The sequence below is a fragment of the Mus pahari genome, chromosome 12 (assembly GCF_900095145.1).
Source record: "Mus pahari chromosome 12, PAHARI_EIJ_v1.1, whole genome shotgun sequence".
NCBI classification, from domain to species: Eukaryota; Metazoa; Chordata; class Mammalia; order Rodentia; family Muridae; genus Mus; species Mus pahari.
Genome location: NC_034601.1, coordinates 30,431,481 through 30,450,171, shown reverse-complemented (window position 1 = coordinate 30,450,171; position 18,691 = coordinate 30,431,481). Strand labels below are relative to the sequence as shown.

Genomic DNA, 18,691 nt, shown 5'->3' with positions numbered 1-18,691 from the left:
TCACCCTTCCTCTTTGGCATCTGGAGGAGTGGGCCTCCTTTGGTTTTTCTCAACCTCTAGGATTCACCACACTGATGAACTAAAAACTGTAGAACTGGATGGGAGTGTTGCTGGGCAGTGCATGCCAGGAGGCAGGACTGTGGTCTAAGCTACCCAAGGCTCCTGGTAACTCCATCAATCATTTTAAAAGCGCATTCACTAGCACTCGCAGCCTGATGTTTGTGCCATCTGCCCCACCCACTCTCTCGGGCTTCCTGGCAGTGGGCCGGTGCCGCTCACTGCAGCAGAGATTGTCTTTAATAATAGAAAGCTGAGGCTGGAGGGCTGGGCACCTCAAAGGTGTCGCCGAGCATATTAGTGGTGGGAACGGAAGGAGAAAACTGCCTTGCTAAGTTAAACTTCCCACGGAGGGTCAGATTGGACAACCTCCAAGGTCCCAGGGACCCCCAGATCCTTTTTGTTATGTGTGTGTGTGTTCGATGAAACTAACTCAGGCTTTTATTATACCTAGACCGACCCAGCTGCTGTGGCCCCGCTAGTGGGATTCACAGCCATCCCCTCGCCCAGCAATCTGTCAGGACTCTGATCTTGTGATTACACGTGAATGAATAAACCCAGAGACTGTGGGAGCCTTTAGCTGTGACAAGGCATCTGGGTCCCCAGGCCCTGCTGCTTTCTCAGTAAATGTTTGTTCACTGAATTCATGAGAAAATGAAAAGGCTGTCTGCTCCAGGTCTGGGGCTTCGGGAGTGATGATCAGCCTTACCTCATCCCCTACCTCGCCGTTCAATCCCAGGAAGAGGAGTTTAGGTGGGAAGCATGGTACCAGCTCTGTTTTTGTAGTTAGATTGGAAATGGGGATAGCCTGGAGTTTCCAGTTCTTGCTCATCCCCAGCCCCCCGGACCTTCTTGTCACTTAACTGCCGGCCTCTGCCTCTGGGACAGCTGAGGAGTACATTTGCTGTAGGCTACAGATGGGCAGAGCTGGAAGAGAGGCCACCCCTGTGGGGACAGGTAGTCAGATCTGCTCCTGATGGCTGGCTGGCCTGGTGGGCAGTGACGTGGAAGAGAGGCGCCATGTGTCCTCCTTACTTTACTCCCAGAATGGTGTTACATCATACTCCCTCTACTCCAGCGGAAGTAGCTCTCCCAGTGTGGATGGAGAGCTGACTCATGCCCTGTGTTGACCTGAGACGCCCCTTGGGCACTGAGCGACCAGGCTCTGCCTACTCTCCTACACTTGCCCATCATCCCATAGCCCTCAGGGCTCAGGGACAGCCAGATGCAGATGGAGTGCATTTCCTTGTGCATCTACTGCTATCCCTGCCGTGGGCAATGGCTTGTGTGCTTCCACTAGAGCACAGCCCAGTTCCTGTCTTCCTTTGGAAGTCTCCACAGCAAGGGCAGCGTTATGTTGCCACTAAGAGTGTCCATGCCAGGGTGACCAGCCAGCAAAAGAGAGCCACTAGTCTTCCCAGGACCGTTTCACACACTCAGGGTTTGTAGCCTGTGGTCGAGGTTGTATCTAGGTATCCATCTGTCGGGCAGGAATGTCAGGTATGTAGGGCATTTGTAGTGTTCTGTCAGATTTTTTTGCATCAGTGTCTCTCCTAGTAGTAGACTTGTTACCAGGAAGGTTGGATCATTCCAGGAAGAGGACAGACAGACACACAGAGACAGACCCACAGACACTCCTTCCTCCCTCTCCCTTTCTCCCTGTCCCCCTCCCTCTCCCTTTCTCCCCCTCTCCTTCCCCCTCCCTCTTCCTTTTCCCCCCTCCCCTTCTCCCCCACCTCTTTCTCTCTCCATGCCTCTGTCTGCCCTTGGAAAGTGAACAGGGTGTGAGCTTGTCACCCTGTCACCAATCAAGGCATGACCTTGCTCTTTGAGATGAGAACCCACCTGACAATCTTTCCAGTGAGCCTTGGTTTCTGTGGCCTTCAGATAAAACCTCTCAGAGCTTCTCCGCAGCAGGCTAGCGGACAGAAACGGTAACAGCTTGGCATGTCACAATTCCTGGTGACTCAGGGAGCTAGATTGTGTGCCCCATGAGGTCAGTGCAGAAGTCTGGCCTTCTCAGTTTGGATTTAGATGAAGGGTCGAGTTTCTATCAAGCTGGCTCTGAAGCAGGGGTGGATGTTTGCCACAAATCTACCAATGCTGGTGTGGCTGCATTACCACCCCGAGAGAGGAAGGAGTGTTCAGACCACAGAAACCTGGGAAGGCAGAGCCACAGCTCCTGTGCAGAGCAGGGAAGGCCCGGCTTTGTTTTCCGCCTCCATTTGCCAGGAAGAACACCTCAGAGAGGAGGTAATGTGGCCAAGGCCATCAGCAGCCAGGGTAAAGCTTAGCATCTCGGTCCCGAGTGCTGGTCCAGTGCTCTCCCCACCTGCAGGAGCCAGCACCTCTCACGCTGGGGCTGCCTCCAGTTTATTGCCTAATTATGCTTGTAAATGGAAGAGAAAAGAGGCATGAAAGTCCCAAAAGTCATTGTACTCATAGTCACAATTTTTCCTTTCTAATGGCATTTGACTCTGGTTCATTTGCCATCCCTGACTGGGTAAGAAGGGCATCTTTTAGCTCTGCATGTAGGAGGCTGCTCTCAACATCTGTCCTGGCTCCCTGTGTTGCTGTGAAGCTGTTCAGCCACACTGGAACACTGTGGGTTTTGCTCTTCTCGTTGATCCCTTGCTTATCTCATAGGAGATCCTTGGAGAGACCAGAGCTTCTATCTTGTTTTGTGCCTGTAAATTCTTTGGCAACCAGGCCTTTGCTTTCTATCCCATTGGGTTCCACAGAGCCCAGGACAAGCCCTGAGATTCCCAATGTATGTGGAGATGGTGTAGATGTTTGTGGGTGGTTCTGGCTTAGTTTGAGGACTGGGAGGGGAACTCAGGGTCTGCCGTCATTATAACTAGGTTTCGTTTTTCTTTTGCCTGTCAGGGTGCAGCATGTGCAAGAGAATCATGCCACATTTCCAGAAGGCCGCCACCCAAGTGCGAGGCCACATTGTAAGTAAGGTGCCGAGGGGGCAGCAGGGCTGGTGTTCTGACTTGGGGCCAGGTTTGGATGGAGAGGGCAGGCTCCGTGCCATGAGGCTACCTCCTGCTGCCCAGGTTGCTTCTGAGACCTGTTCTCTGAAGGTGGAGAGCTAGCCTCACAGTGTTTGCAGAGCAGAAGTGTTTGGTACCTGTCAAAGGCCGGCGATGACACACGAGGAAGCCAGCCAACCAGCCCAAGGAATAAGGGCAGACATCTGAAGTCTAGCGTTTTAGGCATTGGGGTCCAAAGTGGATTTAGCAGTTGCTGGGGAGTCCATTGGCAAAGAAGGGGGTTGGTGGTATAGGGATGCATTGGAGCAGAGCTGTACGTGGTTTCAGGGCAGGTTCACAGAAATCACGCTTGCCCTAGGTCTCTGGGCTCTGTGTTAGGGGGTGGAGAGGCAGGAAGCAGAACAGAAAGTAGCAAACAAGCCCAGACAGAAGAAGTGCAGAGCCAAGACTATAGACAATCCCAAAAGTAGGAAGGAGAAAGGCGTAGAGAGGCTAGTGGGTCCCAGGGAAACCTACTTTTAGGGGACACAGGAGGAGAAACCATTAGGGAAGCAGTTCTTAAGAGAAGCCAGAACGAGCAAGCTGGTACTGATGTGAGCATTCAGCTGAGAGGGTGAGATGGGCCGAGTTCCTTCACAGAGGGCTTCCTCCCGCCTGCGTATCTTCTGCCGTGAGCCTGTCCGTTTCCCAGACCGAGTAAGGAGCACACTTGTTACGCTAACTATCTCGGATGCCCATAAACATAAGACCTGAGTATGTTTATGCTGTTGTGAAACACATCTCCGAGTCCTCATCTTATAAAACTGAAACCTTGCTGTCCACATGACCTTCCCCTCTGCTCCTCACCCCTGCCCTTCATAGAAATCTTTCTGTTTTCTGTTACCATGATTCTGAGGCTAGATTCCCTCGTTAAAGTGGACTCATGCAGTATTTATCATTTATAAATATATTTTTGCTTAACGTGATGTCTTCCGGTCCACCCATGTTGTAACACATGACACCATTTCCTCTTTAAAGCCGTGTAATCTACACTCATGCACACACACACACTAGCTGTGTAATATACACACATGTACACATACCCATGGCTTATCGGTTTAGTGTTCAGCAGACGTCTGAGTCACGTCTAGCTCTTGGCTGTTAACGAAAAAGGCTGTGAGCCTGGGTGTGCAGATAGTCACCCTGCTTTGACTGCCTCTCTGGATGTTTGTCCGTTTCTGCACTCAACCAGAAGTAGCATTTTTGGTGGCAGCAGCAAAGCCTCTGCTGCTCTTAGGAGCATGGAGAAATCTATACACCACTCACAGAAGGTTATCAGAGGGGCCATCTCAACGAGTCTGGCCCACATCCCATTATAGGAGATCTGAAGTCTTGAAACAGCATCCCAATCTTTATGGATCAAATTAAGTGGGGATTAGTTCAAAGTCAATGTAGGCGGCATCGCGTAGACAGGGGGATTGCCTGCAATTGGGCTGCAGGGTTGATTTACAGGAACCATTGCTTTCTCTGTGACCTCATTCTGGGGCAACAGTGTGGTCCTACCTGCTTCTCACTAATGAATTTTTAGTAGCTTGCCTGAAGACGTTTGGCCTTGAGGTACATACACATCACTCTAGGGAAATTTCACTGCACATTTTTGGGGCCTCAATAGATACCATATTTTAAGATTATTTAGCCTGGAGAAAAGACTTAATTATCCACCATGTTCTCCTTGCCTGTGCCCGTGTATACTTCGAACTGCTCAGCTCGACTTTCAAACTCTGTGGAACTGTCGAATAAATAACTCAAGCCTCAAATCAGAATATAAGTTACCCCCACAGCCAGGTTCAGCCATATGCACCTTCTGAACCTTCCTCAGACACTGCCCCCACTCTGTCCACCTCACTGTCCCCCCAGGGCCCTGCCGTACTCCCACAGGACTTATCTGTGCCCCGCACACAGGCCCAGCTCTGTTTCTGCATCATATCATGTTATCATTTAATACAGTTACCATCTGTGGGCTTCCTGGAAGCAGGGGTTGTGTTCAAGTCAAGTGTGTTTCCTCACCATAGGGCACAGAAGGTGCCCAGTCCATGCTGACCAATGAGGGAGTGTGGAGTGTATCACTCCTGGGCTTGTTTTATTTTTAGGCTTATCTAGAATGATATTCTTTCCTTCTAAAGGAATCCGGAGTACTGATTATTAAGCTCAGGTACACAGTAAGAAGGAGGCTTATAGGTTAGGAACTTGACCTGTGACCAAGGGCTTATAGCAGGCTGTTCTGTTAAGTTGGCCCTGAAGTGTACTTGTGTTCAGGGGACCTGTTCTTCCTTCCTGAGTCCAATCTAGAGATCTAAAAGTTGCCCATTCTAGTTCCACCCATGACCCAAGGTTCTGAACCTGTGAGGTGTTGAATGACCCTTTCAGAGGGGTCACCTAAGACCATTGGTTTTATGGTTTGTATATGCTTGTCCCAGGGAGTGGCACTATTAGAAGGTGTGGCGTTATTGGAGTAGGTATGTCACTGTGGGTGTGGGATTTAGGACCTTTATGCTAGCTGTCTGGAAGCCAGTATTCTGCTAGGAGCCTTTAGATGAAGATGTAGAATTTTCAGCTCCTCCTGCACCATGCCTGCCTGGATGCTGTCGTGTTCCCGCCTTGATGATAATGGACTGAACCTCTGAACCTATAAGCCAACCCCAGTTAAATGTTGTCCTTATAAGAGTTGCCTTAGTCATGGTGTCTGTTCACAGCAGTAAAACCATAACAAAGACTATTGGAAACCACAGACACACACCATTTAAGATTCCTAACAGTAGCAAAATTACAGTTGTGAAGTAGCAATGAAAATAATTTTATGGTTGGGGGTCACCACAACATGAGAAACTAACTGTATTAAAGGGTGGCAGCATTGGGAAGGTTGGCAACCACTGACTAGTGACATTATCAAACAGCAGGAAGCTTGTCCTTGAATTAAGCAGTGGAGTGAAGGCCATGTGTCAGTTATCTCTGCCTAGGACAATCGTCATATAAACTCACGTTTCCTTTCTCGTGTGTTTTCTTGTTTGAGGTTTGTTGTGCTCCGTTTCTACTTTGGTTTATTAGGAAAGCGGCTTCTGTAACGTTCTGATCCTTCACCATCTACTTAAAGTGGAAAGAGCCCTGGTTCCTGGGCTGGGCCTCAGTGTATGGGGTACATTCCCAGAAGCCAGACACAGGACTGGGGGACTGAGCAACCCAGAGGTGTTGATTGCTTTTGCACATAGAGACTGTTCACCTCAGGAACCAAAGGCTTGCCCTCCCCACCGCTAAAATCCGGCTGGTCCGAAACATCCAGCCTCCTTCCTCTCCATCTCTGTCAGTCACCCTCGAGTTCTTTTGTCTGGCTGTGGCTGTGGTAAGGGTCAGCAGTTGTCTTCTGCTGCAGAGCTTGGGAGGTGTCTAGCCTGATGATGTCATACAGGAAGTCACGCCAGGTCAGCAGGGATATGCCATCTTTGCCATTTTTCAAACTCAAGCCTGACCCTTCGGCACTGTCGTTGAGCGGTGGTGAGTCACGGCCATCGGTCCTCCCTGCTGCTAACGAATGGCATACAAGTCAGCAGCTGAGACGCTCCCTGTTCAGCTGCCTACGTGTGCTCCCCTCCCAGCTTTGCCCTTACACACGACCCCACTGGGCCTTTGAGCAGCTCCAGTTTCTTGTTAGCCTTGGCCAGAGTGGATGTGAAACCAAAGTGGACCAGGCCTGGTAAGAGGCTTACATAGGCCAGGCTTGGTGCTGGCGCTCAGTCGTTGCCTAGCTGGGAGTTCTTGGGGGGAACTTCTGAGCCTTGGGTCCTCCATGGATCTAGCTCTGAAATGGGGATGAAGAGGGTGCTAGCCCACTGGGTTGTGAGGAGGACATGTATAAGCTCTGGAGCAACAACCTCCATCTCCTCCTGACTGCCCTGCATCCAGTTTTCAGGTCCTCGAGGAGGAGGTGCCTCCAAGGCTTGTGTTCTCTCTGTAGGGCACAGACTGTGCCTGTGCTCCCCTTGTCTTGCTTTAGTTCCCTCGTGACCTCCTCCATGCCCTCGCTTCTGTCTGAGCTCCTCTCCTAAGCTCCGGTACCACATGTCCAATAGCTTACACAGCATTGCAGTCTGATTCCCCCTCTCTTCCTGAATGCAGTGTTTAAAATACAACTCAGCTTCTCTCTGCCTGACGGTCTGTGAGTAGCCCTCCTCCAGGCCCCTTTCTGAGCTGCCTGGCTCCTCAGCAGTGTGACCTGCACCTCGGCAAACATACTTCTCACATTCATTATCTTGTCTACAGCCACCAACTGGATGGGGCTCTGCCTGGCCACCTAGGTGTTTGTTGAAGGCTGCTGACACCCCCTTGTAGAGCCCTCTGACCTACAGTTCTTCCCTGACAGCCAGCCCTGTCCTGCGAATTCACCCCGTGTATTCTGGGTCTCTGCATCTGTGGGTTCAGCCAGTAGAGGGTCTAAGATAATTTCTTGGGGAAATGCTTTTGTATTGAATATGTACAGACTTTTTTTTCTCTTTATCCCTTAAGCCATATACTATCACACCTATTTAGCGTCTGCATTGTCTTCTGTTTGGCAGATAATTTGGAGCTTATGAAAGAGTCTCTATAGGTATATGCAAATGCGACTCCCTTTCATAGAGGAGATGAGAACCCCAAGATTTCTGTGTCCTAGTGCTTTTTCTAACTCCAGTGGAATTCCTGAGGAATGACTGTATTTCACAGCAATGCAGCTGGGTTGTAATGCTTTCTTGGACGTCAGTAACTCTCTGCGATACCTGAATGGAGTCCCAAATGTGTCGGCAACTAAACCCTTTCCCGAAGTGACTCTGGCTACCTTGCTTATAGCCCTCTCTCTTCTGGTTCTGTTTATTCCTCAGTCCAGCTAGGTAGAACCATGGAGTGGGTTGGGGGAGTGTGTCCTGCTGGAGACCCTGCTTCATTTCCCTTGGCCATCTGACCCTACTTGAAGCAGGAGCTTATGAACTTCTCCCACTGGACAGCTTCTGTGCTTGTTCCCAGTCAAGTATTAAATGTGAAGAAGAACCTGTTGCGCATACCAACTGCATGTTTGCTAGAAGCTGTGGCCTCTTTATCTTCTCCTTGCACGGTTTTCCCTTTTTGACTTCAAAAACTCCAACTCTAAAAGTGTTTCTACATGTTGCTCCAAAAGTACACATCTTGCTTGGTGTAGTGGAGGCAAGACAGAGGCAGGAGAATCTCTTGAGTTCAAAGGCCAGTCTGGTCTACATAGTTATCGCAGGACAGGCAGAGCTGCACAGTGAGACCCTTTCTTATAGTGCACGAGCAAGTGTAAACACACACAAACACACCCCCCCTCATTAACTACTCAGTGTCACCCAGAAGTGCTATGGAATCTTGCGATTAAATGGCTCCCCAGGCATGGGTGATTTCAAAAGATGGCCTGGGAGATGAGATTACTTTTTTGCCTAAACGGAGGAATAAATCTTTAGTGGTAGCCACACAGGTAACGAATAGGTGTCTTCAGCAATCAGTTGGGGACCAGAATGAGCAGACAATGCAAAGGCAATGTATGCTCTGGAAATGTGAGCAGATTATAAACTTCGTAATATTTACAAAAACACTGAAGTCATCTTGAGTTTAAACAGATTTTCCTTGGGTTGTCTCTTAATCATCAAAGCCCACGAGTTGCTGCCAATGAGGAAACTGAGGATACGAGAGAGGCAGCGAGCCTTATCAGAGGAAACGTGTAGTCTAAGAGGGGAGCTTGGACTGCAGCCCATGGTCTACTCAGAGTTCAAGGTGTTTATGACTCCAAGCCTCTGGTGGTGGCGGTGTTGGGGAGGGAGGAAGAGGAGGAGGGAGAGGAGGAGGGGAGGAAAGGAGGAGGAAGAGGAGGGGGAGGAGGAAGATTATATACACTTTGCAAGGTGTCTGAGTAGGCAGACAGGCCAATTTCCTTCCTCTGCAGAAATCATAGACTGTCTCCTTCCTTGGTTTAAAAAAAAAAAAAATTCTAGAGCCTAGCAGGTGTGCAATTAAGAGATTTGTCAGAAAGTAGGATTCAGAATGGAGACAGGGAGCATATGGGCTGAGTACAGAGTTGGATTTCCGCCTGTGTTCCTAGGATTGTAAAGTTTGGTGCGGAGAAGCGATGCAATGAAAGAAGAGGATGTGTGCTATTAATCTTGTGGCAAATGTGCACTGACGTGAAGGAGATCAATTAGACAGGAAGAAGGAGCCTTGGAGAAGACAAATATTACTGGAACAGACAGTCAATTTGGGGAATGGAGTGAGCACGGTGGCTTTAGAGAGCTCCAGGGCTCCTGCGCAGTTCTGTGTCAGGCTTATTCCCCTTGTGTTTCTTTACAACATCCCAAAACGGATTGGTGGGGAAACCCTGATGAGTTAGCAAGCACTTGTTATGTGTCTGCTGTATGCCAGGCGCTAAGCTAGGTATTTAAAACACTTGGAAAGAAACACTCGGATACTTCTGGGGCTGAAGGGGCTGGAGGCACAGCCAGCAGGACAGGGCGATCACAGCTCCTAGGAAATAAGGACTTGGACATCGTGGAACACCAGTTTGTGTTTAAAATCTTTGACCTGGCTTGTCACCTTCTGTTCCCTTAAGAGGTCTGCAATTGTCACATCACCTACACTTTTCAAACAAGGAGCCTCGGGGGCTTGAGTGACTTTCTAGAAGCCACACAGCTCCTAATGGATAAAAACACTGGGATCAAGTTCATTGCCAACCAGAGTCACCAGGCTCCTTTTCTTTCTATGTGTCCGTATGTTAGCATCGGTGATGTTTGGCTTCCTGGATTACCTTTTTGCTCCCCTCCCTTCAGCTCTGTGTTGCTCTGCTCTGTAGTTAGCTTTCCTGTGTCTTACCACGCAACATTGTGTCCTGAGAATAGACTCAGAGTTGTACCCCCTAATCCAGCCCCCTGTGGGAAGGGCATCTCAGGAGACACTGCTTTCTGCATTGTTAGTACTGAGTCACACAATAGTGACACAGCTACCCAGGCTTTCCATTCCAATTCAGGGGCCGGGGGCCTTGCAAAGAGAAAGAGGGGGGTGGGGTCACATAGCAAGATCAGGAGTGGGGAGAGGTTGTGCAGGCCTGTGGATACTTCGTCTCTTGTGTACCATGAGAGCTCTGGTCTCCTGACCCACCTATGAGAAATGGAGTCTGAGACTACTTTATCAAGCCTAGGTGGGCAGCCTGAAGACAGGACACGAGACATACAGGAAGATGTCCAAGGCCCTCATAGAGAGGCGCAGTGTGTCCAAAAGCCACTGTTCTCGCAGCTTAGAAAGATGCATCCATACATCTCAATTTCAATTAAAAACCCTGCAGGTTGCCTATAGGAAAGGGTGGAATAGATGATGGGGCATCTGGGAGGCAGAAAGGATTCTGGGATAGAGCAGGTAAGGGAGATTCGCCCAGGAAGGTATGACCACGCAGACACTAGTACCTGAGCACAGGTGATCAGCCATGTGGCAGAATGAAGATTAGAATTAAGTGGGTTCAGCTAAGTTATGATCTAGTCAGAGAAGAGCCTAGCTACGTGGCTAAGGTATTCATAAATATATTTGAGTCTGAGTCTTAATTCTGGAGCCATGGGGGTGGGAGGAAGAACTGGGCCAAACTTCCTACATTCTTGGGGAGCAGCTGTCTGGAGGGCAGCCCTAGAACCCAGATGCCTGGCTTTTCCAAAGCTCTCCATTGTTGTTTGGGCTGCTTCAGACAGCCCTGTTACCCTGGTTGCACACCAGCTGACAAGGTTTTGTCCCGTGCATGGAGTTGCAGGTTGGAGACCAGCCTCTGTTCTTTCAGGTACTGGCGGGAATGAACGTCTACCCCTCAGAGTTCGAGAACATCAAGGAGGAATACAAAGTCCGTGGCTACCCTACCATCTGCTATTTCGAGTAAGTCTCCCCATCCCTTCTGGAGTGTGCTGCCCCCGGATGGCACTGGTGTCCTTCGCTGAGACTTTTTGCCTCCTGCCTTTCACAGGAAAGGGCGGTTTCTGTTCCAGTATGAGAACTATGGGTCCACAGCCGAGGACATCGTGGAGTGGTTAAAGAAGTGAGTTGGGCATTTGTGTCTGGGTCCATCGGGAATTGGGTTAGGAGCATCTTCAGTGCTAAGGGCAGCCCCTCCCTCACAGGGCTGTGCCGGAGAAGCGGTCAAGGACGGGGAAGGCTGATGGATATATTGCCTGCATGGCAGATCCTCCCATGGGGACCTGTGGTAGGGAGTGCAGGAGCTATGTGGATTTGCTGAGCTGTTGACCTGTGGTGATGGGGTCTGTCTAGAGTCTGCCCCTCCTTCTCTTTCTTCATGGGGAGGGGCTATCTAACCTGTTGATTGCCTTGGCATAGTCAAGTCAGAAGTCTTCCCTTTCAAATTGAAACCCCCTCCTATCCCCACTGTGTGACGGATAGAAGTATTTCTCACCCTGCATGTTAAGTTTGAGAGAGTTCAGTGGAAGTCTCTCTGAAAATAGGACTGTCAGTTGAGTGCTTATTTAAAAAACAACACTGTATCAGATGCTGTGAAGCTACTCTGGAACATTGTAATGCCTTTGACTCTGAGACACCCCTCCCCAACTCTGCTTCCTGGCAACCGTCAAACCCTGTTTTATATTATGATTAGATCTCTGGACATCAAATCCCTGCAGTTCTGCCGGTCCCACCCCTCATCTCAGGCGACATGAGCCAGATTTCAGCTGCTGTGTCTTGTCCGTCATCCCATGTGTGGTTATTTGTGCATCCATGTAAGAATGGCAGCTACAGTTTGGTGGTTCTGCTTTATGGCAGACCCCATTGTACGCACCTGGCAGAGCTTCTTGCCCAGTGCTCACTGTAGCACTGACGGGAAGGTGGTTTTGTCCTGTTTCATGGCTGAGAGATAGAGCATTTTGCCGGAGATGGTAGGTGGCAGGACGGCTGACCCAGCTTCCCAGGAGATGCCCTGGGATCCCACTCAGAGTTCATCCCTTCTCCAGTCAGCAGCTCATTAATATATATTGGCATCTTTACCTCAGGGATCCTGAGTGCAAACCCTAGGGTTAAAGAATTAGTTATTAGTTAGAGGTTCAAGACATGTATTTTCAGAAATTGTGAAAAGAATGGATTTTTGTATTAAAAAAAAAAACCAAACCAAAACCCTGAGGATTTCTGTTGGAGTTCTGAAGGTTGAGGCCCTGTCTCTCTCAACTCCCAGGAGCCCAAGAGATGAAGCTCCAGTCCACCTGTGTTTGCGTAGCTTTTATCTTTTGGAAGCATTTCCACATCTCGGTCCCTGTTGGTTGCTTCATTTGCAGCCCCTGTTACTATGTGTTCGTTGTCTTAACCTGAGCCTTCCCTTTCCCATTTCCCTTTTTCATTTGGTAATAAGCGTGTACTCCCCTACAGCCTGACATATCTCTGTCCGCCTTGGGAAAAGGTTTCAACAAATAGCAATCTCATTTGTCACCGGAGCATAAAATCTGCCCGTTTCCCTCCCCCGTCTCTAACCTTTTCTCATTTCAAAACACCCTCGCCTCTTTCTCTGAAGGATAAGGTTTTGTTTGGGGTTTGGGGGGGATGGACGTGGGGGAGATGCATTCAGAGTGGCCAGCTATCATAGACATGGGGTTTTTCTCATCAGTGGAGGCTCATTGTGGAGGTTTCGGTCTCTCCACTAGAGCCTGCCCCCGCTATCTACCCTCCAGCTTCTCTCTGCCTCAGTACATGCACCTGCTCCCCCCTCCCCCAGCCCTCCAACCCCCAACCCCACTGACCCCGTCTGCCCACTTCCAGGGCTGGCTGCCTGGAGCACTTCTGACCATTGCCTTCTCCTTCCCACGTCCGACCCCTGCTGTCAGCCCTGTGTATCTGTAGTCTCAAGATGCGAGAGAGGCTGCAAACTATCAGGAAGGAAAAATTGGGCTCCTTGAAGCCACACTCTAGACAGATGTGAGCACTCAGTGTTGGGGCACACTGCAGTGCCTTCCCCAAGTAGGAAGAGAGAGGCCACTTCTTTGAAGACACACAGTGAGCTGCTGACCTCATGCCCCAGCAAAAGTCGGCCATGTTCCCCTGTTGCCAACTACTTTGAATTTGTGTTTTTCTGAGTTTATGGGTTTTCAAGTAAGCTGTTTCTCATAGAAAAATACTTTTAAAGCGTGAGGGGAAAGTACTTCTGTGCCCCATTACCCAGAGATATTTGGGTGAATTTCCTTCTAGACTCTACACTGTGTGTATCCAGCTCCATGAGTGGCCCTCCTTGTCTCTTGTATTTTAAGTTTTTACGGGTTCTCTCAATCCTAGCGGGCAATAGAGGACCTCCTCATCTCCACTGCCCTGGTGCTGAGCTGTTCTCCGGGGTCTCTGTTAAAAGATTGGGGTATATCCATCCTGGCTGTTCGTCCCTGTGATGTCCAAAGCCCCAGAGAGAACCTGCCCTCCCTAGAATCAGGCCTGGCCTCTGTGGGGACAAGGGCTTCGGAGTAGACATTCATCCTAGGACCTTCACCCTCTCGTCATTCTAGAGGTCTCATCACCTCTGCTGAGTTGGGTGCGGCAGGCAGGTAGGGGGTATAGACAGTCATCCATTTTGGCGTAGCTTCAGCCTTTATCTACCAATCAGAGGCAAACTGAATTAGCAGACACCAAGTGTTCTTGCCTCTTGCTGCTCCAAGTTGCATTTCTATAGCTGTGACTCACACATCTCCCCGAGATGAGCTTATGGGTGGCCTTTTCAGTCCTGGAGAGCCCGAGACAGATGTTCTGTCTGATCTTCAGAGCGCCTGAAAGTCACGGAGTCCTAGAAGGGTACTGAGGAGACGGCTGTCGTGCCCCAGCGATTACCCACGGTGTCCTTTACCTCACTATTCTTGCTTTTTAAGTTGTGTATATTTAAGAGTATGTTGTGTGTGTGTGTGTGTGTGTGTGTGTGTGGCCTATGCAGGTACAGATGCATGTGCAGAGGCCAGAGTAGATGTCGACTGTTTGCCCTATCACTCTGCCTTATTCCCATGCAGCAGTCTCTCAGCACATCTAGAGCTAGGCTGGCAGCTAGCAAGCCCCGTGAGCCTCCTGTGTCCACCTGCCAGAGTACTGGGCTTAGTTACATGAGAACATGCCTGGCTTTTTAGAGGGGCTCTGGGGATTTGAACCCAGATCTTCACACTAAGCATTTTTATCCACTGAGCTATAACCCCAGCCCTTTGCCTCGTTTTGAGTTCAAGTTATCCATGACTACTTATGGATGTCTAGGCAGTCTTTTGTAAATGTTCGGAGCATCTCCTGCCCATTGTCTGGAAGAACCAGAGAAATAGCTGTAAAAAGGCCAGCGAGAGGTCCATTGTCTAGTAGATGTTTTAAGTTGGAGTTGCTTAGCTAGGCTCCTGGGGTCATAGATGTGACAATACAGCTGCTGTCACTGCTGCTTCTGCTGTCTGCTGAGGAGAGTGACACAAGGCTCCTCTTTGGAGTTTCTACTGGTTGGGGTTCCTTCTCTTCAGAAATACAGAAAATAAATTATAATTTCTCTATTCAAAGAGCCTTTTAAATTTTTATTTATTTATTTAGCTAGTGAGTTAGTTAGTTTTTGAGACTGGGTCCCACTATGTAATCCTAGCCTGGCATCACTATGTAGACCAGGCTGGCCTGGAACTCACAGACATCCACGTGCCTCTGTGTCCTTCAGCCAGGTTTCTTCACTCTTTACTCGGTGAGCGTTTATTTGTTGTGTGTTGTGCGTGGGGTATAAGATATAGGAAGGAGAGGGAGGGACCCTGTTTGTAGAGAGCTGGCTGCCTGGGGAGGCAGACCGTGGATTGCTCCTTCCACCTTCCAGCAGGCAGGCGCTCTATGCAGACCTCTGCTCGCCCCCTCTTTTCCGAACATTCTCCTACAAGGGAGCCCCTCCTGGAGTGCTCTCTTGAACATAATCCCCCAGTTGTCTCTGGCATGTGTGCTCCTCAGGAGCAGTTATAGTGACACCCCCATTTTTACCCCAACTTCAAGGATGTGGCTTCGGCTGCCTGGGTGGTTGTTTTTTTTTTTTTCCCCTAGCTCTGGAAATTGTAGTGACTTCTTTTCTTTGCTTTGAATTTCCTGTTGTTTTCCTTTCAGTGGGATGGTTCTATGCTCAGAACAAACAACCCCTTTGTGGCTTTAGGGTAGAATCTAAAGTGGAAACCTCTGGGGCTCTTTCTTACCACGCTGCCAAGACAGAGCTTTTGCATCTCATGTTGTTGGGTTCTCAATAACTCTGGTGGAGTTTTTTTTTAATTACTTTGATTTTTTTTAAAACTAGATTACGTTCATATAACTTTTTTAAACTCTAAGATACTCCAGTATGCATTGAGAAGCTTTAACTTCTGCCCTCTTCTCCCTTCCTGCTGTCCCTGTCCCACCTAGAGGTAACAGCGTCAGCTTCTTCCTTGTAAGGTCTCGGGGTCTTTTTTCCTAGCAGATGCAAACAGGAACAGTTTACCTCCCCTCTTGATACAAGAGCTAGTAAATGATAGATGGCTGTGTGTCTGGCCAGCAGTCTGTCCATGCTACTGTATGAAGAATACGCATCCCTCTTCAGCGCTCAGCCCTCCATTTACAGAGATGGTTGACAGTGTACCAAACTTTCCCCTACTGAGGCATATACTCCCTGACCCCTACTCTCTGCATCACGTGCTATAGATGCCGTTTTCAAATTAACTTATTACTACGATTGAAATAGAACCTCAATGTGTAGCCTTGGCTGGCCCGAACTTGCTGTGTAGACTAGGATGACCTTGAATTCATAAAGACCTGCTTGCCTCTTTTGGGATTAAAGGTGTCACTACCACATCTGGCTGCTGTAGATATTCACTTGGCGGTGGGGGGTTGTTGGTAGCTTGAGCCCAGATGTAAGAAGCTAGATATCACAGAACTGGTGCCTGGCTGGTGATTTCCCAGTGCTTGAATCTACTGCCACTACTGTCTCGTTATAGAATTTGGGGATCACGACCTGTGTCCCAAGTCAGGTCCTATCTCCCATCTTCAGTAAGCCAATGAAAAAAAAAACAAATTTAAAAGTGTAAAGCAGCCAGGCGTGGTGTCACACGCCTTTAATCCCAGCATTCAGGAGTCAGAGGCGGGCGGATTTCTGAGTTCGAGGCCAGCCTGGTCTACAGAGTGAGTTCCAGGACAGCGAGGGCTATACAGAGAAACCTGGTCTCGAAACAAAACAAAACAAAACAAAACAAAACAAAACAAAACAAAACAAAACAAAACAAAAAAGTGGGAAGCAGATGGATGTGGTGGTGCACACCTTTAATCCCAGTACTCAGGAGGCAGAGGCAGGCCAGCCTGGACTACATAGCAAATTCCAGGATGCCAGGGCTATACATAGTAAGACACTATCTCAAACACAAAAACAAAAGTAAATAAGTGGAAAGCAGAAAAGGGAGTTTTTTTTTTTTCAATGTGGCTGCATTGGGAGGAGGGACAAAGGAGTTTAGCAATGCCCCCTCCCAGTCTATCTTTGGGGTTCTGATGTGAGAATAAATGTTTGAATAGAAGACCAAGGATACTCAAAAGCAGTCCTGCTCAAACTTGGTCCTGCCAACTATTGACCAATCGTCCTCTGGGCTTCACTGTGTACTATAGAACTGGGTGAAGTCTTTCTGGGATCCCGGTTCCCCCTCCAACTAGCCCTCTTTCCTTTTCCCTGGCATGAGATTCCAGAGGAATTCTTGTGTCTCTGGACTCCCTTGTTCAAAGTCTGATAGATTGAGAGGCTCAAGTGTAGGTCTTTAGGAATCCTGACTTTTGCCAGGCCAGTTACAATCTGACGGCGGTGAGGAAACAAAGTATCCAAAGCTCTCTTTCTGGAGACCAGCGAGACTGAGGCTTTTAGGCCGGCTCAGTCCACGGAGCCAGCATAGTTTTCATAGACTCGGAACCAACTTTGCTTCTCTGTGAGTCGCTCTTTGATTAATTCTCCAGCCCTGCCTGCTGGAGCACCGCAGTGTTCCCTGCTGTCGGCACTTACAGGCAGGGAACAACGCTTGTCTTTTCACATTTGTCATCCAAAGGGTTTTTGTTTTTTTTTCAAAGCTGCAGTTAAGGTGCTTTGGCAAAGGTACCCAGCAGTAAAGCAGCAGGGCTCTCATGTCACCAGCCATCTCGTCCTGGCAGGAAGTTGGTACCTAGGAGCCTTCCCTCCACTTAGCACTAGGGGCTATAGACACGGATGTGTGGTTCCCTATGATGCAAACAGGCTCCTGAAAGATCAGGTAACTGCCAGGGCTTGGCAGCCAGTGAGTTTGTCAGGGCTCTGAGAATAGCAGCAATGTCTGTTCTCCGCCTCTAGAAGGATTAGTAAGGTAGTGCAGATTCTGGCGGGATGTATACCACCAACCTGGTTTCCCTCTGGCTCAGTGGTCACCTCCCCACCCCACCCCCATTCACACCTTCTGCTTGCTCAACCAGAGCACCCCTTCCTGTCCTTTGGCCCAACTCCTTCCCTCCTCCTGTGTCCTACCAGTGGGTGGCTCAGAGCAGGACATCCAGCTTCCACAGTGACCACTGGGCACTGTTTGCTCTTGCCAGCTCGCTGGAAGTTTGCACTACCTTGAAGAAGCTAGCAAACCTTCCCAGGGAAAATATGAATCCCTGAGCTGTCTTAGGATGCTGTAATGAACAACCGCCATGTGCACTGGGTATCAGTTAAGTGCCTTTCTGCTTGGGGAGGAGGCAGAGATGGGCAGGGCAGTCCCTCACCATCCATCTCTGGATCCAGTTTCCAGTGTATAAAGGGCCTTGGTGTGGGAGCTATGTGTCCAGGGGGCTGGATTTGATAAGGGCTGTTCAGACCCCAGGGCTTGCTCTGAGCTCTGCCTGTTTCTTTGGTCTTCCAGTCCACTGCCACCACAGCCCCAGGTCCCCGAGACTCCCTGGGCAGATGAGGGCGGCTCCGTTTATCACCTGACCGATGAAGACTTTGACCAGTTTGTGAAGGAGCACTCCTCTGTCCTCGTCATGTTCCACGCCCCATGTGAGTGGAACGCTGCTGCCCCTACCTCCCCCTTCCCCAGAGTAGGACACTGCCTTGGGACTTGTTAGATAGGCAGTGCAGTGGGCGCTGGCATGGTGTCTATCCTCAGCTCATGCACCTGTCCTGTGTCTCCATCAGAACGGCACAAAAGTCCTGATCAGGGGCTGGAGAGATGACTCAGAGGTTTAGAGCACTGGCGGCTCCTCCAGAAGTCCTGAGTTCAATTCCCAGCAACCACCTGGTGGCTCACAACCATCTATAATAAGATCTAGTGTCCTCTTCTGGCCTGCAGGTGTACATGCAGGCAGAACGCTATATACATAATCAGGCCACAAGTGTCCCTCTGCAGAACTCAGAGAAGCCCCATTCCCCACAAACCTGAGTGTCCTCCTTGAAGCCAGCAGGGGCTGAGAAGTCACACCGGGTATGTCCTTAGATACCAAAGCAGTACTGGCCCTCCATTTACCTAGGGTGGGTCCAAGGTGCAGAGAGGGCCTGCCCTTGGCTGGTAGCTGAGCAGTCAGTGAGGCGGACATCTAGAGTGCCCCCTGCTGGTCCATATGCCCAGACTGAGATGATCATAGAGAATCCCAGTCTCCCGGTGCACGCAAGAGTG

At 49.5% G+C, this 18,691-nt stretch overlaps 1 protein-coding gene across 1 annotated transcript in view; it reads left to right on the top strand.

The window, feature by feature from the left end:
* The window catches only part of Pdia5 (protein disulfide isomerase family A member 5), an 84,662-nt gene that overhangs the window by 41,200 nt on the left and 24,771 nt on the right, over window positions 1-18,691 (top strand). The window contains exons 8-11 of the mRNA XM_021209641.2: window positions 2,944-3,011; window positions 10,882-10,973; window positions 11,062-11,133; window positions 17,939-18,075. Coding sequence (XP_021065300.1) covers window positions 2,944-3,011; window positions 10,882-10,973; window positions 11,062-11,133; window positions 17,939-18,075 — 369 coding nt within the window. The remainder of the gene's footprint in view (window positions 1-2,943; window positions 3,012-10,881; window positions 10,974-11,061; window positions 11,134-17,938; window positions 18,076-18,691) is intronic.